This window comes from Vulpes vulpes, chromosome 10 (genome assembly GCF_048418805.1).
Source record: "Vulpes vulpes isolate BD-2025 chromosome 10, VulVul3, whole genome shotgun sequence".
NCBI classification, from domain to species: Eukaryota; Metazoa; Chordata; class Mammalia; order Carnivora; family Canidae; genus Vulpes; species Vulpes vulpes.
The window spans coordinates 84,013,717-84,036,303 of NC_132789.1; the positions used below are offsets into that span (position 1 = coordinate 84,013,717).

Here is a 22,587-nt window from a genome sequence, read left to right on the forward strand (position 1 = left end):
GGGAGCTCCCTGCATGGAGCCTGCTTCTCCCTCTGCCTGTGTCTCTGCCTCTCTCTCTCTCTCTCTGTGTGTGTGTGTGTCTCTCATGAATAAATAAATAAAATCTTTAAAAATATATCAAATCAAATCAAATGGAGACATGCTGGATGGCACGGAGTAGAGATTTTTATTTACCCACACTTTCAAAAGATGGAATGTTTTTTCTTTTGGTTTATAGACCAGATTTGAAAACAGGCTTACTACTTAATAACATCAGCGATTAATGAGGAAAATAAGTAAATGAAAGTGGGCATGTCAGTTGTTTGGCCTCATTTAGTGCTTTTGGTGAAAAATTATGCAGTAGAATTATTCTTCCTGACTACTCGCCAAAAGAAGGGTCACCTTGAGAACCAACATCTGATGTTTCTAATTTACATTGGAATAAAGTGGCCGTTGTGGCACACCATTTTGGGGTGACCCGGCTGCGTAGGTAAACTGCTATGGTACCATTTAGGTATCTTGGCACTATGGATCCACTTTTAACCTTCTGCACTGCTTTTCTTTCTTTTATCACCAATGTATTTCTTATCTGCTTCCTTCCTTACTTGAAAACCCCTATTTTCATATCTAGGGAGAGCCATCTGTTAGAATATGGCTGTGGTTACTATCATAATTCAAATGTTCCTTTTTTATTTTAGGTATTTCTTGACCCCACAATTACAAAGAAGCACTGCTGGAAATAAACATAAATGAAATGTGCTAATGTGGAATGCAAATGGTACTGAAATGTAAACTTAACATAGGAAGGAATTCATGGCCAAAGAAACATCTCTTACAGTTCTTTTGATCTTTTAAAATGCATCATAAAACCAAAGTTGTTTCACTACAGAGAAACATTTTGGCTTTTTTTTTTTTATGATTGCAAAGAAGGGTAATTATGAGTGTCATGAAAACACACTGAGCAGCTGTATACTGTTAACAATAGAACCACTATATGAAAGCGTGCAAAAACTGGCACTTCATGCATTCGCATTTCCTAGAAATTAGATAGTCTTCTCAACCGGAGTAGATACCAAACGAGACTGTTTTCTATTAATCGTGGCTTTGTACCAGTCAAGTTTTTAGAGCCAACTGGATCATCTTTCTGTTGGGACAATTCCCACATACTATTCTGTGAGATCCATATATACTGATTTATATATACTCAGACATGTGCATTATAATTCTGTAAAAAGTAATTTTTAAATTCTTAAATGATAGGATTTTTTTACTCTTAAAATGCTAGTGTCAGTGGATTCTTTCACAAATATACATATGATTTATGTTTAGAAATCCTAAAAAAGCTTAACCAATAACTCTGCAGTTTATTTTATGAAGGCTAATTAATAGGTACTTACTCATTAAAGACTAGGTCTGGCGCAAAATAGAGAAATTGGCTGTTTGTATGTTTGTACGATCTCCAGCTCAAGGCAAATGATGATAGACACATCCAAGAATACTGGATTAGGGTAATTTGGTCCTCAAGAGGCAAGTTTCGAAATCCTGAGGAACAGAACAATTAATCACAGAAATACACTTAGCATTTAAGTACATTCCAGGAAGAAGCTTCTTAAGGCAACCCCAAACAGTCACCTGTCTCTAAGAGACTCAAATTAATTCAACAGTCATTTAAGGAGCACCCACTGTGGGCATGGCCCTGTTCAACTTACCATTTTAAATTCACCCTAAATTTTCAATGAGGGTGAACTGCCAGGACAAATAAAAACAGGGAGTTCGGGCAGTTTCATCGTGGATTTTACTTTTTGTGTTATAAAGTGTCATTCTTGTCTTATACAATACTTATTTGTCCTGAATCCAACTTGTCTGAAATTGAGGTCAAATTCCTGTTTTTTTTTTTTTTATTATTATTATTTCTTTATGTTTGTGTGTGTGTGTGGATGGGGCATTAATTATTCAGGTAAGACTTTGATTTTGTTTTTGTTATCAACCACCCTGAATCTTTCTTTTTAACATATCTGTCTAGAGTATAAAGTTTTTAGACTATCTACAGTTTACAACCCTTGGTTAGACTGAAATAATTCATATCAACCTATAAAACTTGTTTCATCCCACTCACAATAACGTTAAATAAAGAATATTTTAATAACTCATTGTCAACTCCTGCATATCTGCCATAATGTGGAAGGTCTTGATTTTCATGAATTTGCGGTGGTTGAAAAAGTATTATTCCTTGTTTCCTTTCTTCTGGGCTAATACTGGACTCCAACAAAATTGTGAAGCCGAATAAGCGTCCTTGGCACCCGTCCTCCCCTCTCCCGCAGTCTTCCTGTCTGGGCCCAAGTTAGCCCTTCTTTTGTTCCTCTTCTCATCCCCTGTGTCCCCAGGGGCACCGCGGTGTTCTTCGCTTGTAGGGTTCACCTGGGCAAGCTTGTCTTCAAAGAAGCCAGCAAAGGGGCCTTCCCCAGTGTTCTGTCTTAGGGCCCCGGCTGACCGTAATCCAAGAAACCGCTCTGATTAATGGACTGGGACATTGGGCTGCCCATCCCTAGGGATGTTTCTGTAGATTAACAGGGGCCTTGTTGATAAAATTCTAAAGCATAAAAAAATGACTAGAGTAGGAACTTCCAGGGACAGCTCAAAGGGGGCTGGAGGTAACGACGCTACCTTCAGAAAGAGCAGGCTTGCAGGGTCTCCTGCACCTTACTTGCTAGGTCGTGGTGTCCTTGGCGCTTGCCCCGGCCCAGGTTTGCAGGCCGCTGCTACCCGGGCTCGTGCCCCCGCAAACAGGGCGCCGTTCGCCTTGCTAGTAGTTTGGGTCTGCGATGTCCCCTCTCAACCCTCCGCACAAGAAGGGAGTATTCCCACGGGGCCCCCAGCCCTAGCGTCTCCGGAGGGACGAGCTTCCCCACACGCGCGCCCTTGCTTGGGTAGCGATGGGACAAAGAATGTGGTGCGGGGCCTGCAGGGGGCGCTGGCTGCAGGGGGCGCCGGGGGCGCCGGGGGCGGGGCGGGGCGCCGGGGGCGGGGCGGGGCGCCGGGGGCGCCGGGGGCGGGGCGTCCTACCTGGAAGTACCTTTGCCCACTTGACCACTTGGATCATCTGCTTGCCCGCCAGGCGGTTCAGCGTGGAGAGGAGGTTCTCGGCCGTGTCGGGCTTGGAGCCGTCGTAGCCCGCGTACACGACCTCGGGCTCGATGCTCTCCAGGATGGTGACCGGGGAGGGCGCGAGCGCGCGGGACACGGCGGCGAGCTGCGGCACCAGCGCGGCGGGGACGGGCGGCTCCTGCGCGGGCGCGAGGTACGGCGCGGCCTCCTCGGGGCTCTGCGGCGGCGCGGGCGGCGGCTCCTCGTGCGCGCCCTTGAGCTTGCCCAGCTTCTTGGACTTGCGGGCTGTGGGGAGTCACAGACGGGAGGGTTGGGCCGGGAGCGCGGCCCGGTGCGCCTGACCCCGTGGCCGCTGCGGCGACCTCCGAGCCCGAGCCCGCGCGGCCCTGACCGTGGCGGGGCAGCGGGCCAGAGGCCACGAGCCTGTCGCCGGGGAGAGGGAGTCCGGAGGCAGGAGCCGCCACTTCACAGACGCCGCGGGAGATCCCCGAGGAGCCGGGAACGCCCGCCCCTCCCGCCCGGCCCTCGGCACCGCTCAGTGGTGCTCGCCGGTGCGCACGGCCCGGCTGCTCCTGCACCCGCAGCTGCGGCTGCAGAGCGCGGACCGCGGACACGGAGACCCGGAGACCCGGAGACCCGGAGACCGGGCTGCTCCCCATGCACGGCCCCCCGGCGCCTCCGTCGGTGCTATACCTGGACAAACTGATTTGTCCATTTCCGCTGAGTTCTCGGGGGAGCCATCGACCCCAGAGCAAAGGCAACACGAGGGAATGCATTAAACATCCAGGGGATTTCCAACTGCAGGGCTAAGTACATGCGCAGGGACTGATGCTACAAAAGGATCAGGCGCAAGTGACACCAGGACACGCATATAAAATCTTTAAAAATCCGCCTCACTCTCTGTTTTTGATATGAACAAACAACACACGTATCATATAATCTGGAGCTAAAAATGTACGAATACTATATCAGAATCCCACTCTAGATTTTTAGGACAACATATCCTGAACGAGTGACCCGATGTTCTGACTTACCCAGAACAGTCCTGGTTTATGCCGGTTTTCCCAGGATGATCACCAATAAGGCCCTGTTTACTCTCAGAAGTGCCACATTTTAGATAATAAACATAATACAGCCATTTAAGTGAAAACCAAAGGGTCAGTATTAAGGTTAATAGCAACTGTTTTTCTTTCTCATTTCTCTCAAGGGCTCTTGAAATAGAAAATGAGAAATCAAAGACTGGGGAGGTAGAAGAGAGACCGGAAGGTGGATGGGAGGACTGGGTGGGGGTGGGAAGCACATGCATAGGGTGGACAAGTAGACAGACAGATAACTGGGAGGATGGATGGATGGATGGATGGATGGATGGAAGGAAGGACGACTGAATGGATAAAAAGGAAAGAAAGCTTAGAAATGCCAAACTGAGCTTCGAACTATGATAATAACTTCCTTAGCAAATGCAAGGTTTTCGATTTTACTGAAGATTTTATTTTAAAATCTTGAAGGACCTTCTACTTAGTTCTAACATGTAAGGGACTTCTAGAACACAAATTTCACATCAAGTCAAAATATGCCACACCAATAAACTTGATTTTTAAAAACAACCATTCATGATTACAATTATGGGCATTAATATTTACCACATTCATCACAGAAACGCCAATTCAGATACAAGGCAAGCCAAAAGCCAACAATAGATCTATCTGCCACACATCCCTTAAATATTGGAATTGGGCTTAAAAGATATAATTTCTCTCTTTCAGGAGTTTAACCTTAACAGAAGAATTTTAAAAGTCATTTCAAATCATTTCATTTCTTTATAGGCTACCTCCTTCAAGAAAAGATTTGTGGCAGAAAAACCTGATTTCTGGGGTTGTTTCAATGAAAAGCAAATGTATCATATTCATATATGCTAACAGGAAGCTGAGAACAAATCCTGGCCAGGAATGCTGAACTTATAGTAGGGAACTAAGGTGTTTCTGATGAATTGGATGAGTGAGCAAACCACCAAGGAGAAAAAAAATCAGCAAAGTGCCTCGCAAATAGCATCTACTGATTATTTGGGGAATCAGATACTTGGAACTGCCTATGTCACATAAACTTTCCTCTAAGCCTCAAATGATTTGTCTGAAAAAATGGAGATGACAGGGCTACCCTCTCCTATCTCACAGTGGGCTAACTGGGTAAGAAAGATAAAAAACATTTTGAAAATTATTAGTAACATCTGAAATAATATTTCAGTAAGTGCTACTGAAAGTGCTACCAGTCTTTCCATAATTTTGCAAATATTTAAAATATTCCAGTTCATTAAAATGTCCCTATTCGTTGTAAGACTACATCTGATGATAACCATAATTTGATTGACTAGAAGTAGCCAAGGGTTATATTTTCAAATTTTATTAAAAGTGGTATTTGCTTGCAAATTAATTATAAAATTCATATTTGTTTTAGGCCTTAGGTCTATAATGCTGTGTTTATTCTCATGGCTGATTTAAGGTCAATGCTATGAAATATCTTGAAGAAGAAAGCTTAACGTTTTCTCTAGCACTTATCCACAAGGCTACGGCCTGTAGCATAACCTATTGAGCAGCTTATCAACATTATGTTTAGTGTTTCAGTTACATTTAACTTTACCCTGTGATTTTGTGAATATATGTGGGACACACTTGGAATTGAGTAATAATCTGTATTTATTTAAATAGCTCAAGGTAATATTTTCAGTGTGCAGATTCTGCAGCCATGTGTATTCATCCAATATCTTTTCTAAAAGCACAGGGAGTTACATAATTAATTTACTTTTATTACTCAAAGTAGCCTTTCTAAACCGCCTGAAAATTTTATGCCGCTCTTCTAATACATGCTGTATTATAAAATGAAAGCTCCTAGAAGTTGGTAATAGTGTCTTATGTGTTCCTATAACATCCTTTCCATGAGGCTTATGGGTACTCAATAAGTGTTGAATTTATTTCAAATTCCAATTTTAATAAACTTTAATAAATTATCATACTCTATTAATGAAATTATACTATGGGGCTTCCCTTCTAATCTTTTTGTCTTTATCTAATTTGTATCATTTTTTTATACTTTAACTCAAGCTTCAAATCCAAGTGTGTGATTAAGATGCTTGCTAATTACACAGGAAAATCTTTGGCCAAAGATCCTTAATAAGCATGATTCTACTATCCAAAGCATCAGTTAACATATATTTGGGGTCTTATCGCTGCCTACTCACCACCTTACTAAATTAACGTGGAGTTAATAGGCATTGGGCTTGGGAACTCATGCTCCCAGATGGCCAGAGCCACACTTCATTTCTTAAGTGCCAACAACACCTGTGTGTGCACACGCACGGTTGGGTGTGTGTGTGTGTGTGTACATTAATGTTACTGGAAACATGTCCCAGTCCCACTTAAACCTAAAGGAGTTTCACTTGTTCTATCTGGATGTTATGGTAACTAGTACGTGCTTCCTGGCTGCCCTCAGCTGCCAAGTCCTTAATTACTAGCAGCATCTTGGCAGCCACTTTTTCCTGGCACCACTAGGAGATAGAACTCTATAGATTCTCCAAGAATTGTTCCCCCCAGGAGCTGTGCAACGGGGAGGCCCTGCTTCCCATCCTGACCAATATGCAGAAGCAAGCAGGGAGCATCGGGTTGGACCCTAGGGAAAGTGTGAAAAATTCTCAGCGAGTTCTCACGATTTGCAAAGGCCTTGAACGTAGCATGGCAAGACTTCCCTTTTTGGTTTACTCCCTCTTCTGAGGTGGATAGTCCTTTCGGACAAACTACTGGTGGGCAAGAACGATGGCTGGCTAGGCCTTACATCACTCTTGCATCTTGCAGTAAAACGATGGGATAAACAAGATTCTCATAGTACTTTCATCGTGATCTTTCTCAAGTATGTCCATTGAAAGATATTTTAGCTCTAGAAATGGGTAATTAGGACAGCTTTTTTTTTTCTTCTTCTCCTGGAGTAGAAGAAAAGGCTGGTATGGATTTTTTTTCAATCATAATGTCTCACTGTAAAGTGAGAATTCTTTCATTTCATTTCAGAGATGTCTCATACCATGTCTTGAAATGTTAAGTCTAGGCAGGATATATTCAGGTCATGCGAAAACATGTATTTTCTGTTCACAGGCCAAATATAATTTCTGGCTTGAATCCACCGGATAAGAACAGTACCCATCCCACCATCCTTATTCTAACAGACCATTTTTTTTTTTTTGCCACCCTCGACTTGCTTATGTTTTCCTAGCCTCCTCATCCTCATCATTTGCGTGACTGCTCTTTGTCTTTCTACTGCCCAGAGAAGACACATTCAGAGAGCTGGGGTGGGGGTGGGGGGGGACACAGCCACGTATTTTTGTGTCGTAAAACCAAAAGAAGAAATGTCATCTTTCTACAGGTTTAATTGGTTTTGTAGCAAAACTTCTCTCTTTGGTACTAATATGAAAAAGAGCATCTGTAGTTCCCAAGGCAATACACACCCCTGGAACTGGGGTGAGCATCCCTTGGCACACTGCTTTATGAATAAATGATTAGCTTCTCATCTGATAATTAAAAAGTGGCATTTCAATTGTCTATAAATACTCGAGTGGTTACAGAACTTGAAAACAGGGTATTTTAAAAAATATCCCTAAACATTCTCACATTAATGTACATAATTTAATAAATTAATAGGCATTACTGATGTTAGTAGTACAGAAAATACGCTAAGGCAAACTCAAACTCAACTTCTGACTACTTTAAAAGACATTACACACACATACACACACACACACAATGGTAACTGTATGGGGTGATGAATATATTAGCTTGTGGTAATAATTACACAGGTATATTTATATCACAATACCACACAGTACATGTTAAATATACATAATCTTTTATTTTTTAATTATAACCTCAGTAAACCAGTAAAGACATTCCAAATTAGTGAATCACCATATATTAAATTTTAATGTTATACCAATATGTCCATAGACATCATCACATCTATAATAAATGTAATTTTGTTGCTATTGTGGAATACGTTTCTTCACGACTTAACCAATAACCAATATCTACCCCTGTGTAGAAGGTGTCCTGTGCAATGTTGAATAACAAGATCTGAGCCTGAACAAGAGATTACAATCTTGGGAAAATTGGATAAAAAAATAAGAGAGTGATTAGGTTTGTAAAGCAGGCTACGGTAAGTGTGGGATCAGTGGTACTGACAAATATGTGGAGAGTCAGACAATGGGAGGGAGACGTTGAGAGGTCACATTTTCCTGTATCCCTCTGCATTATTCCCACCATGCTCTGGGATTTGCTTCTGGTGTGATTCAGATTACACTGAAGACCCACATGGACCAGGCCACCTTCCTGTGTGGGGATCCACCCAAAGTTAAGTACCACTGACCCCTCTACCAGGAGACCAGAAGCCAAATCTCATCAGACCAGATGCCAAATCTCATCAGAGATACTCAAGGGAATCTGAGGCAGTCAGAATAGAAGTCTTCTAATTTCGTGGAGATAGTAACAAGGTTCTGGAAGATAACCTCCAATGACATTCTGATGCTTTTGCTGCTAGGGATAGGGCAGAAAGGTGCAGAGTGAGCATCTACCTACAAGGTACTTCCGAGGCTAGACAGATGATTAATATGGTGGTTCTTTTTTATAGCATTTATATTTTTTGTAGTCACATACATTATTTTTTCCTCTAATACTTTGAAACACTTTTTTCCTCTCTTTTTTCTTCTAATGCCAGTCAGACTCAGGAATGTGTGTACAATGAGGATGTGTGTGGAGAGGGTTCCATCTTGGGCCAGAGTTTTGAAGGTGAAGCAGCAGGTCTAGGTCTGGCCAGGCCGGGACTGCCTTAAACTAATTTTATTAGTGGGGAAACAGTGGTAGTAAAGAGCTGCCATTCATTGAGAATCTGTATGTTAAGTGCTAGGACAGTGTCCTGGAAAAATATCCCATTTAATCCTCATAAGCACCTTGTGAGGTAGGTACCTTGTCATCACCATCACATAGACCGGTACAGTGATTTGCACAGGGTCACAAGGATGGCACTGATGACGGGGGCAGAGTGATTAGGTGCTGAGCTATTGAATGACAATGGAAAAACAGAAGAGAGAAGCCTCATTACATGTACAGATGACATCAAATCAGGAGGTCAAAGGGAGGTGAGAAGGGCCTAGCCCTCCAGTGACTTTCTACATGGTCACTAAGGTTACCATTAGGTCGCTTTGTTTGCAGATATTGGTCTTTTCAGTAGGAGGCATATTATGACCTGTACCAGCACACAAGATATTTCCTCTCCCCATTCCTTGGGCAGAATGGTCACTTTCTGTGTATTCAGGGCCTGCTGCTGCTACAGCAGGTATCCCAGGCTTTATGCTTTTTTGCTCATATGGGAACACCTTCATTCTGATGGAAGGAGATATCAAAAGATGCAAATTCAAACTAGTCTGTATAAAAAATAGTATTCAATGGGGGGGAAGAACTTACTACTTCTGAGCAAAAATAAAGTTCCTAAGATCTGTTGCAATTGAGAGTTGAGTTCTTTGGACAAATCGATCTTTGAAATCAGATGAAAATTCTTGATAAAATACATATTATTTATTAGCTTTTATAAATTCACATTCTTTAGGAACAGCTATGCTACGCTCAAGATCGATACATCTGTGTACACAAAATACAAACAAAGGAAAAAAAGGAGAGAAAACTTCCATCCAGCTTTGTAATGCACTTCAAATAAGAAAAACAGTGCCACAATAGCTGTGTCTGCCAAGCGAGAGGCCCCTCCCTCAGTTAAAAAGTTAATTCTTTAACAGCTGCAAGGGTTGCCTTCTTGGCATATGTTTGAGTACAGAATTTATTACACGAAGCCTGATCTCATTGGGCATGCAAGGTAAATAGTCTCATTAAGAATGTTTTATGAAGAAACATTACTGTTCTAACAAGGTCAAAGGGTGAACAAGGTATAAGAAAGAGGCAGGAGGCAGTGACCTGGAAACAGACTACAGTGCCCAGCTTAATTTACTGTGCCTTCCTGCACCCTAGCATGATCCTCCATTGGCTCAGGCCAAAAAGAAACAGTCACATGCTAGAACACATGTCGGGGAGAAAACCCACAGAAAGGGCTCCACGCATACCTTCTCAAACCAGCAAGTCTGCTCAGTGGGATCTACCTCAAGCAATATTATACACACACAGATGCAAAAATGTTTACTTATTTATATTTATAAATATATGAACAAAAGTTTACCCATAGATATATTAGAGGTTATTTACCTTAGGTTAATGGCATTTTTCTTTTATAAAATTTTCAGCAAAAGACTCTATAAATAAGCTCTAAGAGAATGTATAAAATATAATGCTTTAACATTTGTCTGCACATCACTTTTTAGGCATGGTTCAATTATTCTGTTTTTCCCTCTTAGCATTTGTTCCTACTTTGCTGCAATGGCTTCTTCATCCTGGTCCCTTAGATTGTACCCAGTGACCTTACAACTCGCAAGTATTCGAGAATTCTAATGCCATGAGGAAAGTTGCCTAAATTCACTTTCAGATTTTTTTTTTAAGACTACTATTTATGTACCTAAGAAACAAAAACTATGGAGCAGAACAGAAAAGTATGCAAACTAGAATAGTTTTATCTCCAATATCAGTTTCCTTCAAAATATTTTACCCTGAGCTCAATATTCTTTCTGTCAAATAATTACTTAGAGCCACATCATTATAGTTTTAATGATCTTTTAAGAAATATTACTTAACAGCATATTTTATATAAAATCATCTCATTTTTAATCAAATTATAAGTAATAACTTATACATTACTTACATGAAAAATAAACTGACTAGGTTTTAGTTGAGACTAGCAATGTTGAAATTATAATTGAATGATTAAAAATTATTAGAATTCTTAGCAAGAAAAAGAATTGGTGATCTAGATAACCAAACAGAATAATAACCCAATGAATTGATATAAATGTGTATTTTTCAAAATTGGCATAATACAGAAAAACAATTCTGCACTTCTGAGTACTATCACTCTAGTATTTTAACATTTAAAAAATGCAAGACAGAGAAGCCGAGCAGGATTTTAAAAAATCTTCACATTAGAAGCTAACACTAAAAAAAAAAAAAAAAAAAAAAAAGAAGCTAACACTAATATAAAGAATGAGTATAGTAAGTACATGTTAATGGGCTAATAGGACTCCACTCAAATTGGGGGAGGGGAGAAATTAAATAGGCCTGAGGAAAGAGAAAACAAATGTCAATGTTTGTAGCTTTTATACATTTTAAATAAATATTACTCTACATTTTATTCCACTGACATTATCAGAATAAGTCTAAATTAAGAATTAATAGTAGCCAATGATGCATGTACTTGAAAAAAATTATTTTTCTAGGCTGGGATCTCTTCAGGATACAGGCTGAATTGGTCTGGAAACTCCCAGATAAAGCTGAGCCAAACCAAATGGTCTTTTCTGAATAAGTGATTCTCTTGAATTTGCTTCTCATGTTTTCCTTCCAGCTTTTTCTCTGAAACACAGGGTTAGCACTAAAACATTCTGAGGCCCTCTGATGATGTCTTGTGTTGGCAGGTCTCAGGTCACCGCTGAGGTGGAGTCTTCTCAGCTGCCTGGTGGTGAGCAGAGCTGTGCCAGGGGTGGGGGTGGGGGTGCGGACACACACGCCTGACCTCTCTGCTCTGTTTAGAAGACAGACGAACAGCTATTTTTTTTTCATCTGGTTTACTGCCACAGTGTAAATTCCAGAGCTTTGGTGGCTCTCTCAGAACCTAATTCGGCACAGCAGGCTGGGCGAAAGCATCTTTAAAAGAATATGCTTTCCATTTAAGTTTCAAAAGTATTCTTCAAATTTAGCTACTTAAAAAAAAAAAGGTCTAAGAAAGAATTTATGAATTTTTTTTTTCGGTGCAAAAAAGGTGGTTTTATTAAAGCACAGGGACAAGACCCGTGGGCAGAAAGAACTCAAGAAAGTTCTTAATAAATACGATGCTAACCCATAAAAAGAAACTTTTAGGAGAAGTAGACATTAAATCCCTTTTTATATTCAGTGATTCCTTATAATCTATTTTTCCTTCACATAGGAGATTGAACCATAGATTTAGATAAAAACAAGTCAGCCCTTCTCCATCAAAGCTGGAAGATGAGCTGCCCTGAGGAGGTCTTCTGGAGACTCTTTAAGTAGTTCAGGAAGGATAATTGGGCCATTCGGAAAGTTTTTCTTTCAGGCTGTAATTCAGATTTATGTCACTGTTAGTAATTTTAAAAGTAATGTCACATTTATAATAAGGAGATTAAACAAAAACAGTTATGGTTTCTTATCACAAATTGCCTACCATTTTCTTACATTTTTTTTTTAATTTTTATTTATTTATGATAGTCACAGAGAGATAGAGAGAGGCAGAGACACAGGCAGAGGGAGAAAGCAGGCTCCATGCACCAGGAGCCCGACGTGGGATTCGATCCCGGGTCTCCAGGATCGCGCCCTGGGCCAAAGGCAGGCGCCAAACCGCTGCGCCACCCAGGGATCCCGCCTACCATTTTCCTGTTAGATTCTGCTTATATTCCAAAGATAGGGTTCCCTTCATTTAAAACATAGTCTGCTAGCATATTCTGATTTTTAACAGCCCTCTATGTAGCACTGAAGAATGGATGGTGCTTTTGATGATAAATTTCACTGATGGCTTTGCTGGTGTTAGAAGGAGCCTCTTCTAAGTGTCACAGGGTGGCCCATGGCTGTCATACCAGGGCAGGGGTCTTGGCTAGGAGTCAGTTCTTTGTTGCTGATTTGGGTTAGGGCCAAATTCATGCTATAATTTTCAAATGGACAATGTGGTTCTAAGTCACATACCACGGAAAACACCATTTTAAGGACCCATAATAGTTTTTAACTTCCATAATTGAATTGGGGATGCTACAAGCCTTCTCTAAAGGTTTTCCCATTAGAGAAATTGTATGCTTTCATGGGAATTTCCTTGGGCTCAGAGTTAGGATTTGAAATGTTTTTTTAGATTCAACTATTCTCCCTTTACAGATATGATCATAGAGAATAATGATCACAAGACATGCCCAATATAAAGATGTACTCAATATTCATTTATTGGATTTCTGTATTCTAATGCTTAGAACTTATCGGAGCATTTTATTGCACAGCACACAGTAGGCGTTAAATAAGTACTTACTGAACAAATAGGAAAAAAGTACAAATAAATGAGTGAATGTTTTGCTGACATCCTACAACTGGTCGCATTTCTTAATGTGATGATTAGTCACCATTCTGTAACAAAGCTGTTGAGGAAAATAGGAAGTATGTTAAGTCTCACCCCAAACCCCAATGAGCTAGGCCAGTCTATCCAGAAAACAGCTCCAGCCAAGGCTCAAGTTAGCCTTAGTGTGATAATAAGGACAGGTCAGGTGTCCTCCAGAAAGTAGGAAGCCAAGTATAGTTGTAGAGGGCAGGCAGCCCTACCACTTCTGTGAGAGAGTCTAATGAGAGAAGAAAAGGGAAAAGCCAAAACTAAGGTTTCCCCCCCCCCCCCCTTTTTTTTTTTTTACCTCTTTAACCTCATAGAAGAACTTATTCTATCTAGAGATAGAAACCAGGAAATAGGTACTCTACATCCCTAATCTTAGGGCCCACTTAGTATCAGTGAGTTAGACAGCATGGACTCCTTTTTGTGGGTGCAGTGATGGGAAATGGTTCTGCCCTTTGTTGGGGTAGGGGCGGAGATGCAGAGAAAAGCTATGATCTTCTCCTGCCCAAATGGCCCTCATTAATTCAGTATCTGATATCCAAACTGTGAGCACTCTAACAGAATCATAGCCTTCTAGAACTAGAAGGGGCATCACAAAACAGCCAGTTTAATCTCTGCATTTTAAATCAGAGGAGATAAAGTTCCTTAAGGATGAATTTGCTGAGATTCCAGCTGGTTAAGGTGACATATACACTCAGCCTCATCATTTCAAGTTCAGTGGCCTGTTAGCAGTGTTGGCATCAGAATTTTTATAGAGGAGGGGCTTAGAGAAAACTGTGAAAACACATTTGCTCAGTGAGACATTATCTGTATTTATTTATAGTAGGTGGGAAGACATTTGATGAAAATTATGAGGGAGTATCTAAAGACCTCTCCCCAGGCCATCTGATAACTACTTCAATATCTGCTAATTTGGCATGAACATAAAGCCAAACAGAATTCTGGCTTTCTTAAAAATAGTTTCTTCATGATTACCATGAGAAAGTGACCAAAGTTGGATCACAAAGTTACTCCTAACTCTGGTGGAAAGCTGGTTAGTAGACCAACACTGTTTGCATGATTGTAAGCTGTCTTATCTGTGTAGAAGGACATCTGTTTTGGTAATGACATCCCAGAGGATATGCCTTATTAATGACCCAATAATTGCCACATATAATTCTAATGATAAATTTCAAGACACTGAATAATTGCTGTGGACCTATTAAAGCCCTGTGATTTGAACTCAACTGTTATAATACACAGAATGTCAAACATGAGTTGAAGCTCCGGAAGGCAGGTGCCTGAATAAGCCTGCAGTTTTCCTAAGTGTCAGGCAGCATTTGGAGAAATAGCTCTCAAGTAGTTACTGCTGCCCTCACCTTTTTGCTTCCATGGAACAAGTACATGACATAAACCACAATCCTCAGGGGGTCAATTTTTTGTAACATTTCATATGCATCAGTTGGTTAAGGAATCACTTACATGGATTATTCCCAATATTTTCAGCTGTTACAGTCCATGCTTTTTTTTTTTTTTTTTTGATTGGTTCATACATTTAAAAGACAAGTTTTAAATCTTGTATTTTCAGGGACCCACTATCAACCAGTGAGAAGACATACAGTATATTACCAAAAAAAAAAAAAAAAAAAAAAAAGTAGGGGCAAGAGACCAGAAATTTTGGGAAGAAACTCTGTAAGATGCATTATCCAGATACTTGGTTGATGTGCCCATAAATACATTTATTTCCCAAAGTATAAATAATTATTAAAAGCTATGTATATTTTAAAGGCTTAATAAAGATAACAACATAATTGAGAAGTTCAACTAATAAAGGATCTAAACAAATGAAGAAAAGCAAACGTTATGAAAACAAAGATTATCCTACCACTCTAACTGCGGTGTATGCATGGTCTTCCTCAGGATCACCTGGAGCCCTTTCAAGATGTAGAATCTTGGGCCACTCCAGATCTATGGGTCAGAATACCTACAAGGGCAGGCTGAGAGTCTTCATTTTTCAAGAACTCCTGTGTGATTTTCCTCCCTGTATTTTGAAATTAAGAACCACCAACCTAAAGGTTCTAAGTGAGATGACAGAGAGGAGAAACAGAGGGGACCTAGGAAAAGAGTCTAAAGACAGGAAGGAAGGGAAGGGATATACAGGAAGAAAAAATAGATTCTATAACAGGATTTCTCAATCTTATCACTATTGATATTTTAGGCCAGGTAATTCTAATTGTTGGGTTCTGTCCTGTGCAATGTAAAGTATTTAGCAGCATTCCTGGCCCTCTACTCCCTAAAAGCCAGTAGTATCCTCCCACTCCAAGTTGTAACAACCAAAAATATTTCCAGATTTTGCCAAATATCCCCCTGGGGATATAAGTACCCCTGACTGAGAACCACTGCTTTACACCACAGAAATTGATAAAAACAGCAATAAAAAAAAAAAGCTAGAAAGATAATTAATTTCTTAGACTATATAAAAAAACAATCAAATGAGAACTGAAATAAGCAGTATACTAATTTATTATGATCCTAAAGCTAGTTTCCTTGATCGTAGAAGTCATAAATTGGAAGTGAGCTTAAGTAATATTTAAAACTTTCATTTTCAGAATTTGGCATATTTCACAAAAAATTTTATAATTCTGGTATCTCAAAAATAAATCTTAAATTCTGGCAAGATCTGCCTATTTTCCCCCATGGCAACAAATGCCTGGAGCTGAGAGCTGGCCATTCCCCTCCAGTGGAGCACTGAAGGTATTCCCTTGTGCTTTATAGAGAGGTGAATTCTATACAAAATATCCTGTATGCATCACTTGTGCTGTAAAAGATTAGAACCCACCCGTATTTTAAAAATTTACATTTAGTCTTCAAACTAAATCCAAATCTGGGATCCCTGGGTGGTGCAGCGGTTTGGCGCCTGCCTTTGGCCCAGGGCACGATCCTGGAGACCCGGGATCGAATCCCACGTTGGGCTCCGGTGCATGGAGCCTGCTTCTCCCTCTGCCTATGTCTCTGCATCTCTCTCTCTCTCTCTGTGACTATCATAAATTAAAAAAAAAAAAAAAAATTAAAAAAAAACCAAACTAAATCCAAATCTTATTATCTGTGCCACACTACAAACATAATTTACAAGCACACTAGAGAATTACACTCTAGTGTAATCACAGCATCAGGTTTACAGTTCAAAAGCCATGGCCAAGGACCTACCATGCCCAAAGGGTGTGTACACTGAGTGACAAGTGCATATCCTGTATGTTATTATACTCGTAAAGAAAAATGAGTAACGACTGGCTGACTTCGACATTTTCACATTAAAATTCAAGCTGGGCTTGATAAAATAGGCTTCCTTACTAACCGTCCATCAAAAGGGTATTTGTTCCTGCAATGAAACAAAACATAATCTTCCTTCAGTTGTGTTGCTGGCACTGCTCCCCATGGTCAACTTCCTGCTGACACCACCTGGAGGTAAAAAGGTCCACACCCCTAGGTTTATAGGTTTCTCATCTTCGGAAGTTGTGCCTTTCCCCCATTCTATGAATGGCACCCCTGCATGCAGCCGAATTAAGTGTACAATTAAACGTGACTACAACGTTAAGGAATTTCCGACTATGAGCTGCACATTGTTGCTTCAATCACGAGTGTAGTTTCACGCTGTTCATGTAGGTAGGCACATGTTTTTCTTGTGGCTGAAGGCCTTATAGATCCTCCCTGATAACATTCTCCTCCTTTAGCTGGCAGGCTTCTCTATTTCCCAGAAATAGAACTAGAAGACTGTCTTCATGTTCATGGTCACGGACACAGCACTGCTTATTTCTGCTTCACTCAACTGGCCGCCCAAACACGTGCTGGGCGCTTCTGTCAATCTTGGTGAAGTTCTTGGGAAGACAGGTTCTTCCCTCACCTGAAATCAGCACATACGCCTGACTTTGACCTTGACTTACAACTGTTCTGGAGACCATAGATTCCACTGATGTACTTAACGATCCTTGGGATTGGGATCCACCTAAGCTGCTCCACCAACCCTTCATCCTAACCTACTCATCTCAGGTTTGCCTCACTCCTGTATTTTCTTTCCTTTCCATTACTTCCTCCCCTGTCTTTTTGCACTTATTTTGGAGGCCCCTTTCTCCAGCACTTTCACTCTAGGCCAACTCACACTAGCCTTGCTTGAACTTGAACTTAAAGCTTCACTACCAATCATCAGACCAGGGCTAAATGACAGCTACCCCAAAATGCCATTCTCTCATGCTGGTGACAAAAATTGCAGTTACATAAGCATAATTAAGACGTTCAAACATCACATAAAATTCCTCATCGACGAACAAAGAAATACATAAAAGCTTTTTTGCAATATGTTATCATTTAAGAAGTTGCCAAATTATACTATATAAGTCAACATTATGATCAAGACTTATCATATGTTTTTTGGAAACTGCACCTTCCTGGTAAAAGGATGGAAACAATAATATTTATAGTAGAACTTTCTTAAAATATCATCCTTGGAATCTTTGTTATGGGACTGGTTTCAAAATGAGAATACTGTGCCTTAAATAACTGTATAACCAAACTCATAGTTTTTTGCTAAGGTCAGCTTAGTTATATTTGTGCAAGGTTTAACTGCATGTTCACTCATTCATTCATTCATTTATTCCATAAGCATTTATTAAACACTGACTCGGTTCTAAGTGCTCTAAACATAAAGACAAAGAGACAACTCTGTTCCTGAGAAATTCAAAGACTATTTGGCAAGAAATACCTATAAACAAATAATTGTAATAAAATCTGGTAAGTGTTCCAACAGAGCTTTGGAAGTATAGAGGAGGTACTAATTAACTTCATCTAAGGAAGTCATAAAAAGCTTTCTGCAAGAAGTCTTAATAAATTATATACATACATAGCATCCTGGAACTGTCTAAAAAGGAATGAAAGTTCTCCCCACTGGGTAAAAGACTGATCTGTGAGGGGTGCACTTAATGTGGAGGTGATGAGTTTTTTGAAGGAGGTTTGGAGTGGGTAAGAGAGACTTACTAGCATAGGGGAGGAATATGTAAGCCTTTTAAGAACTGTGTGTACAAAGGCACGGCCAGAAGCCTGTGAACAAGAAATCAAGGTGGCTTTAGGAAAAGAAGGGGTGGTGTCAGAAGGTAAGGAGACAGGGGGATGAGCTGGGCGAGTGTGTAGAGGGCCAAAATCAGGAAGCCATCTGGAAACCCCACAGTGGCAACTGTGTTTTATCAGATATAGGTTGTTAATAGTGTGATGGCAAAATAATGGTCCCCCAAAGAGTTCTACCTCCCAATCCCCAGAACCTGTGGAGGCGTTACCTTACAGGGCAAAAGGTACTCTGCAGATTTAATTACATTAAGGTAGGGAAGATGCATTCAATTTGGGTCTGAAGATGGAAGGGGGTCATGAGCCAAGGAATGCAGGCAGCCTCCAGAAGCTAGAAAAGGCAAGGAAATGAATTGTCTCCTTGAGCCTCTACGAAGGAACACAGTCTGTGGACATGCTGATTGTATTTTAGGTTGGTGAGACCCCTCTGGGATTTCTGACCTCTAGAACTATAAGATGACAAATCTGTGTTGTTCTCATCTTGTGGGACTTTGTTACAGCACCAACAGAAGCTTCTAGGCCTGGGAATACAGGGGCCTCCCTTGGCCTACCTACCTCTGTTGCCAGTGAGAGGCTTTTGCTGTGTCTGACAAGGGGCCCTGTCGCTCAGACCAGTGAGGCTGACATGGCCGGAACTTCCCCACAGCACCGAGGCAGAGGGAGCCGTGGGCAGGGGACGGCCCTGATTGCGTGGAGGGCATGCAGGAGCGCTGGCAGGACTAGTTACACCACCTGCGCCTAGGGGTGGAGCAGAACTGTCCTGGGGGCAGGGTGAGCAGGTGAAGGTGAAGGGCTGCGTGTGTGAACACAAACCACCACTGTGTTCACTGCTTTATGTTCAGTCACAGGATCCCATTTATTTCAGATAACCTAAGGGGAGGCTTCAGATTTTGTTTCTTAAGGAAGAAAATGAATAAAATATTTTGGAAAAAAAAAAAAACTCAACCTGTTGGATAGGAAAGCCTGCTGGGAACAGGGCAGTTAGTGGACCTTAGGGTAAATAAATCAAATAGAGCTAAGTCTTTTAAGTTTTATTTTGAATCTGTTTTTGACTCCAGAGTATTTTAATCAAATCTCTTATATAATATTTAAAGTCTGATAAGGGTTTTTGTTTAACCATGAAACAACTGGAAAGCCAGCAATATGTCATCATCATTATCTGAAAAAAGTTTAATGATGTGACCCAAACCATCTCTCTTGGGCAAGGGTGGAGAAGCAGGGCAGGAGGTCCTTTACGCTAAAGAAAAAACAGTCCGGAGAATAGACCCACTTGAGGCCTTGGAGACAGTGCTCATATGGACACCTTCGGACCCAGTGATGACCAGCTGGAGGGAGGGCCGCCGTGGAGGGGCCTGGGGCACTGTGAGTGCGGGGGGCCCGGAACTCTGCTCCCTCTGCTCTCCTCGGGGTTGCAAATGTATACACATGTCCAGGGTATGAGGTGGGAGCAAAGGAACAAAAGTGACCCGAAACCATTTCTAAATCTGCTTCCTCTCTTACAACAGAGATCACAATCCTTTCCACCATCTCCTCTTTCCCCCCTCAACTTTTCTTCCTGAGATCATTCTCTGCCTTCTCTCTTTCTCCACCCATGGCTCCTCAGAAGACAACTGTAGGGCCATTCTTTCAGACTTGTCCTCTCTTAGGATAAGAAGCCAACCTTCATTTTTGCATTTTGAACACTCTCCCTCAATATTAGGGAGAGTGCTTTGAAAATATAAATATACATATTTATATAACAGTATAAAGTTAGTGCTTTGAAAAGCACAAATCAGTAAAGTCAGTGGACTAAAGGCTAACAGGGCCCTTAATAAGGCTATGTGGAGGGTTAACAAGGAAAATACAAATACATTAACTTAAAATATCATTTTTAGGGGACTTCTGATAAAGAAATATTTTCCAAATACTTAATGATTTACTTGTGGGGAAAAAAAAGTAACACTATATAGAAAAAAAATTAAAACTACTGTGCTTTAAAAAAATAATAAAAGGGTTTTATCCTAAGAAAATTGCTGCCAAAGTTCTAGTAATCCCTAGAACAGTTGTTCTCAGCTCTATGAACTGATGCAGAATGCATAGTTTTGTTTTTAAAGTAAAGATGCCCACGCTTGGGGCGCCTTCAGCTCAGGGTGTGATCCCAGGTCCTGGGATGGAGTTCTGCATTGGGCTCCCTGCGGGGAGCCTGGTTCTCCCTCTCCCTGTGTCTCTGCCTCTCTGTGTCTCTCATGAATAAATAAAATCTTAAAAAAAAAAAAAAGACGCTCATGCTTCTCTAGATGTATATTGCATGAGGGCCTCTGGGAGCAGGGCATGGGTAAGTGTGCTTAAAAGATCTGATGGCTGAATCTGATATGAAGGGACAACCAAGAATGCGTGTCCTAAAGTATCACTTAATTGAGTGTCCTCCTGGGTTTCTTTCTTTTGCATGATCTTTTGAATTTTATTTTATTATTATCTAAAAATATGAACATATACAGAATGGAAAGATGTTTTTATTCTATAGGATTTAAGTTTCTGATTTAAAACAAACAAACAAACAAACAAACAAAAAACAACCTGGGGCACCTGGGTGGCTTAGGTGGTTAAGTGTCTGACTCTTGATTTTTGGCTCAGGTCATGATCTCAGGGTTGTGAGATTCAGCCCTGCATTGTGCTCCATGGCGGGTATGAAGCCTGCTTAAGATTCTCTCTCCTGGGATGCCTGAGTGGCTCAGCGCTTGAGCATCTGCCTTCGGCTCAGGACGTGATTCCGGGGTCCCAAGATCAAGTTCCACGTCGGGCTCCCTGCATGGAGCCTGCTTCTCCCTCTGCCTGTGTCTCTGCCTCTCTCTCTCTCTCTCTCTCTCTCTTTCTCTGTGTCTCTCGTGAATAAATAAATAAAATCTTAAAAAAAAAAAAAAAAAAAGATTTTCTTTCCCTCTGGCCCCCTCACCCCTCCCTTAAGAAACAAGCGAGCTAATTAACATATGCAAATGTTTTAAACTAATTATCACGAGCTGCCAAATAAACATGAAGCTGAATTTTCACTGGTGAACTACTCTAATTTCAGAATCAAGAGTGGCTTGGGGCACCTGGGTGGCTCAGTTAAGTGGCCTACTCTTGGTTTCTGCTCAGGTCATGATGTAGAGGATCTTGGGGCTGTGGGATCTAGCCCCATGTCAGGCTCTGCACTCTGCAGAGTCTCCTTCAGATTCTCTTGCCCTCTTTCTCCAGCTCATGCTCTCTCCTCCTCTCAAATAAATAAAATCTTTAAAAAGAGGAATGATTTGGTTTGACTATTTCCAGATTAAGAAAACTGTGTGTGGAAAGACATCTTCGAGAATTAAAAACATTAAAAAAAAAAAACCTCTTCATAAAAGTTTGTTTCCTGGCTTCTCTGGCAGTTGTTGAAGGTGAGTTCTGAAGTTTCTGGGGGAATCAGTAACATGCTGGGGTGGTTCAAGACCTGAAGGGAGCGGACAGAAAGTCGTTGGCTAGGAAGTGGCCGCCAAAGTTCCAGCCTTTCTTTACAGATGTTTCCTCTTATCCATTACAAGAGCTACAAGACAGACGTGGCGTGTGTGCCCAGGGGACTAATCAGAGATGCCTCAGTTGTCCTCAGACTAGAAATGACTTAAAAACCTCCAAGATGGCTAGAAGTATTCATAGGAAAGTTTTTTATTTTATTTTATTTTATATTTTATTTTATTTATTTTATTTTATTTTATTTATTTTATTATTTTATTTTATTATTTTTTGGCAAGAATGTGAAGAGCCTAGTCCCATAGAGTTCAGGGAGCAACACCAAGTGAAGATAGATGCTGAAGTTGGAACTGGGGTGGTCTGCGGTTGGGAAGGAGCTGTGGTCTGTCTTTATGACTTCACCATGCAGAGCTGCTCCTTTCCAGACAATGTTTCACACAAGTATGGGAAGATGCTATACGGCTATTTGGTTGGGATTGATGCACAAAGGAAGCAACCAGGATGAACGAGCCAAATATCAAGGGACAGAGTCAAGGGAAGCCATCCTGAGGTGCCACCACCTTGATCAATAAATACAAATCAAGATGTTATGGATACCACTCTAAGACAAAGACAAAGAAGTCTAGGGATTTGAGCCACCATCAACACTAATGGTGCTCTTAAGTGCTCTGCTGC

At 40.9% G+C, this 22,587-nt stretch overlaps 1 protein-coding gene across 4 annotated transcripts in view; it reads right to left on the reverse strand.

Annotated features, from left to right (window-relative positions):
* NR3C2 (nuclear receptor subfamily 3 group C member 2) overlaps nucleotides 1-22,587 on the reverse strand; it is a 329,868-nt gene that overhangs the window by 64,286 nt on the left and 242,995 nt on the right. For all 4 annotated transcript variants that reach the window (XM_072724792.1, XM_072724793.1, XM_072724791.1 and 1 more), the window contains exons 5-6: nucleotides 3,043-3,369; nucleotides 1,377-1,521 (exon numbers count right to left, since the gene is read on the reverse strand). In XM_072724792.1, the coding sequence (XP_072580893.1) occupies nucleotides 1,377-1,521; nucleotides 3,043-3,369 (472 nt within the window). The remainder of the gene's footprint in view (nucleotides 1-1,376; nucleotides 1,522-3,042; nucleotides 3,370-22,587) is intronic.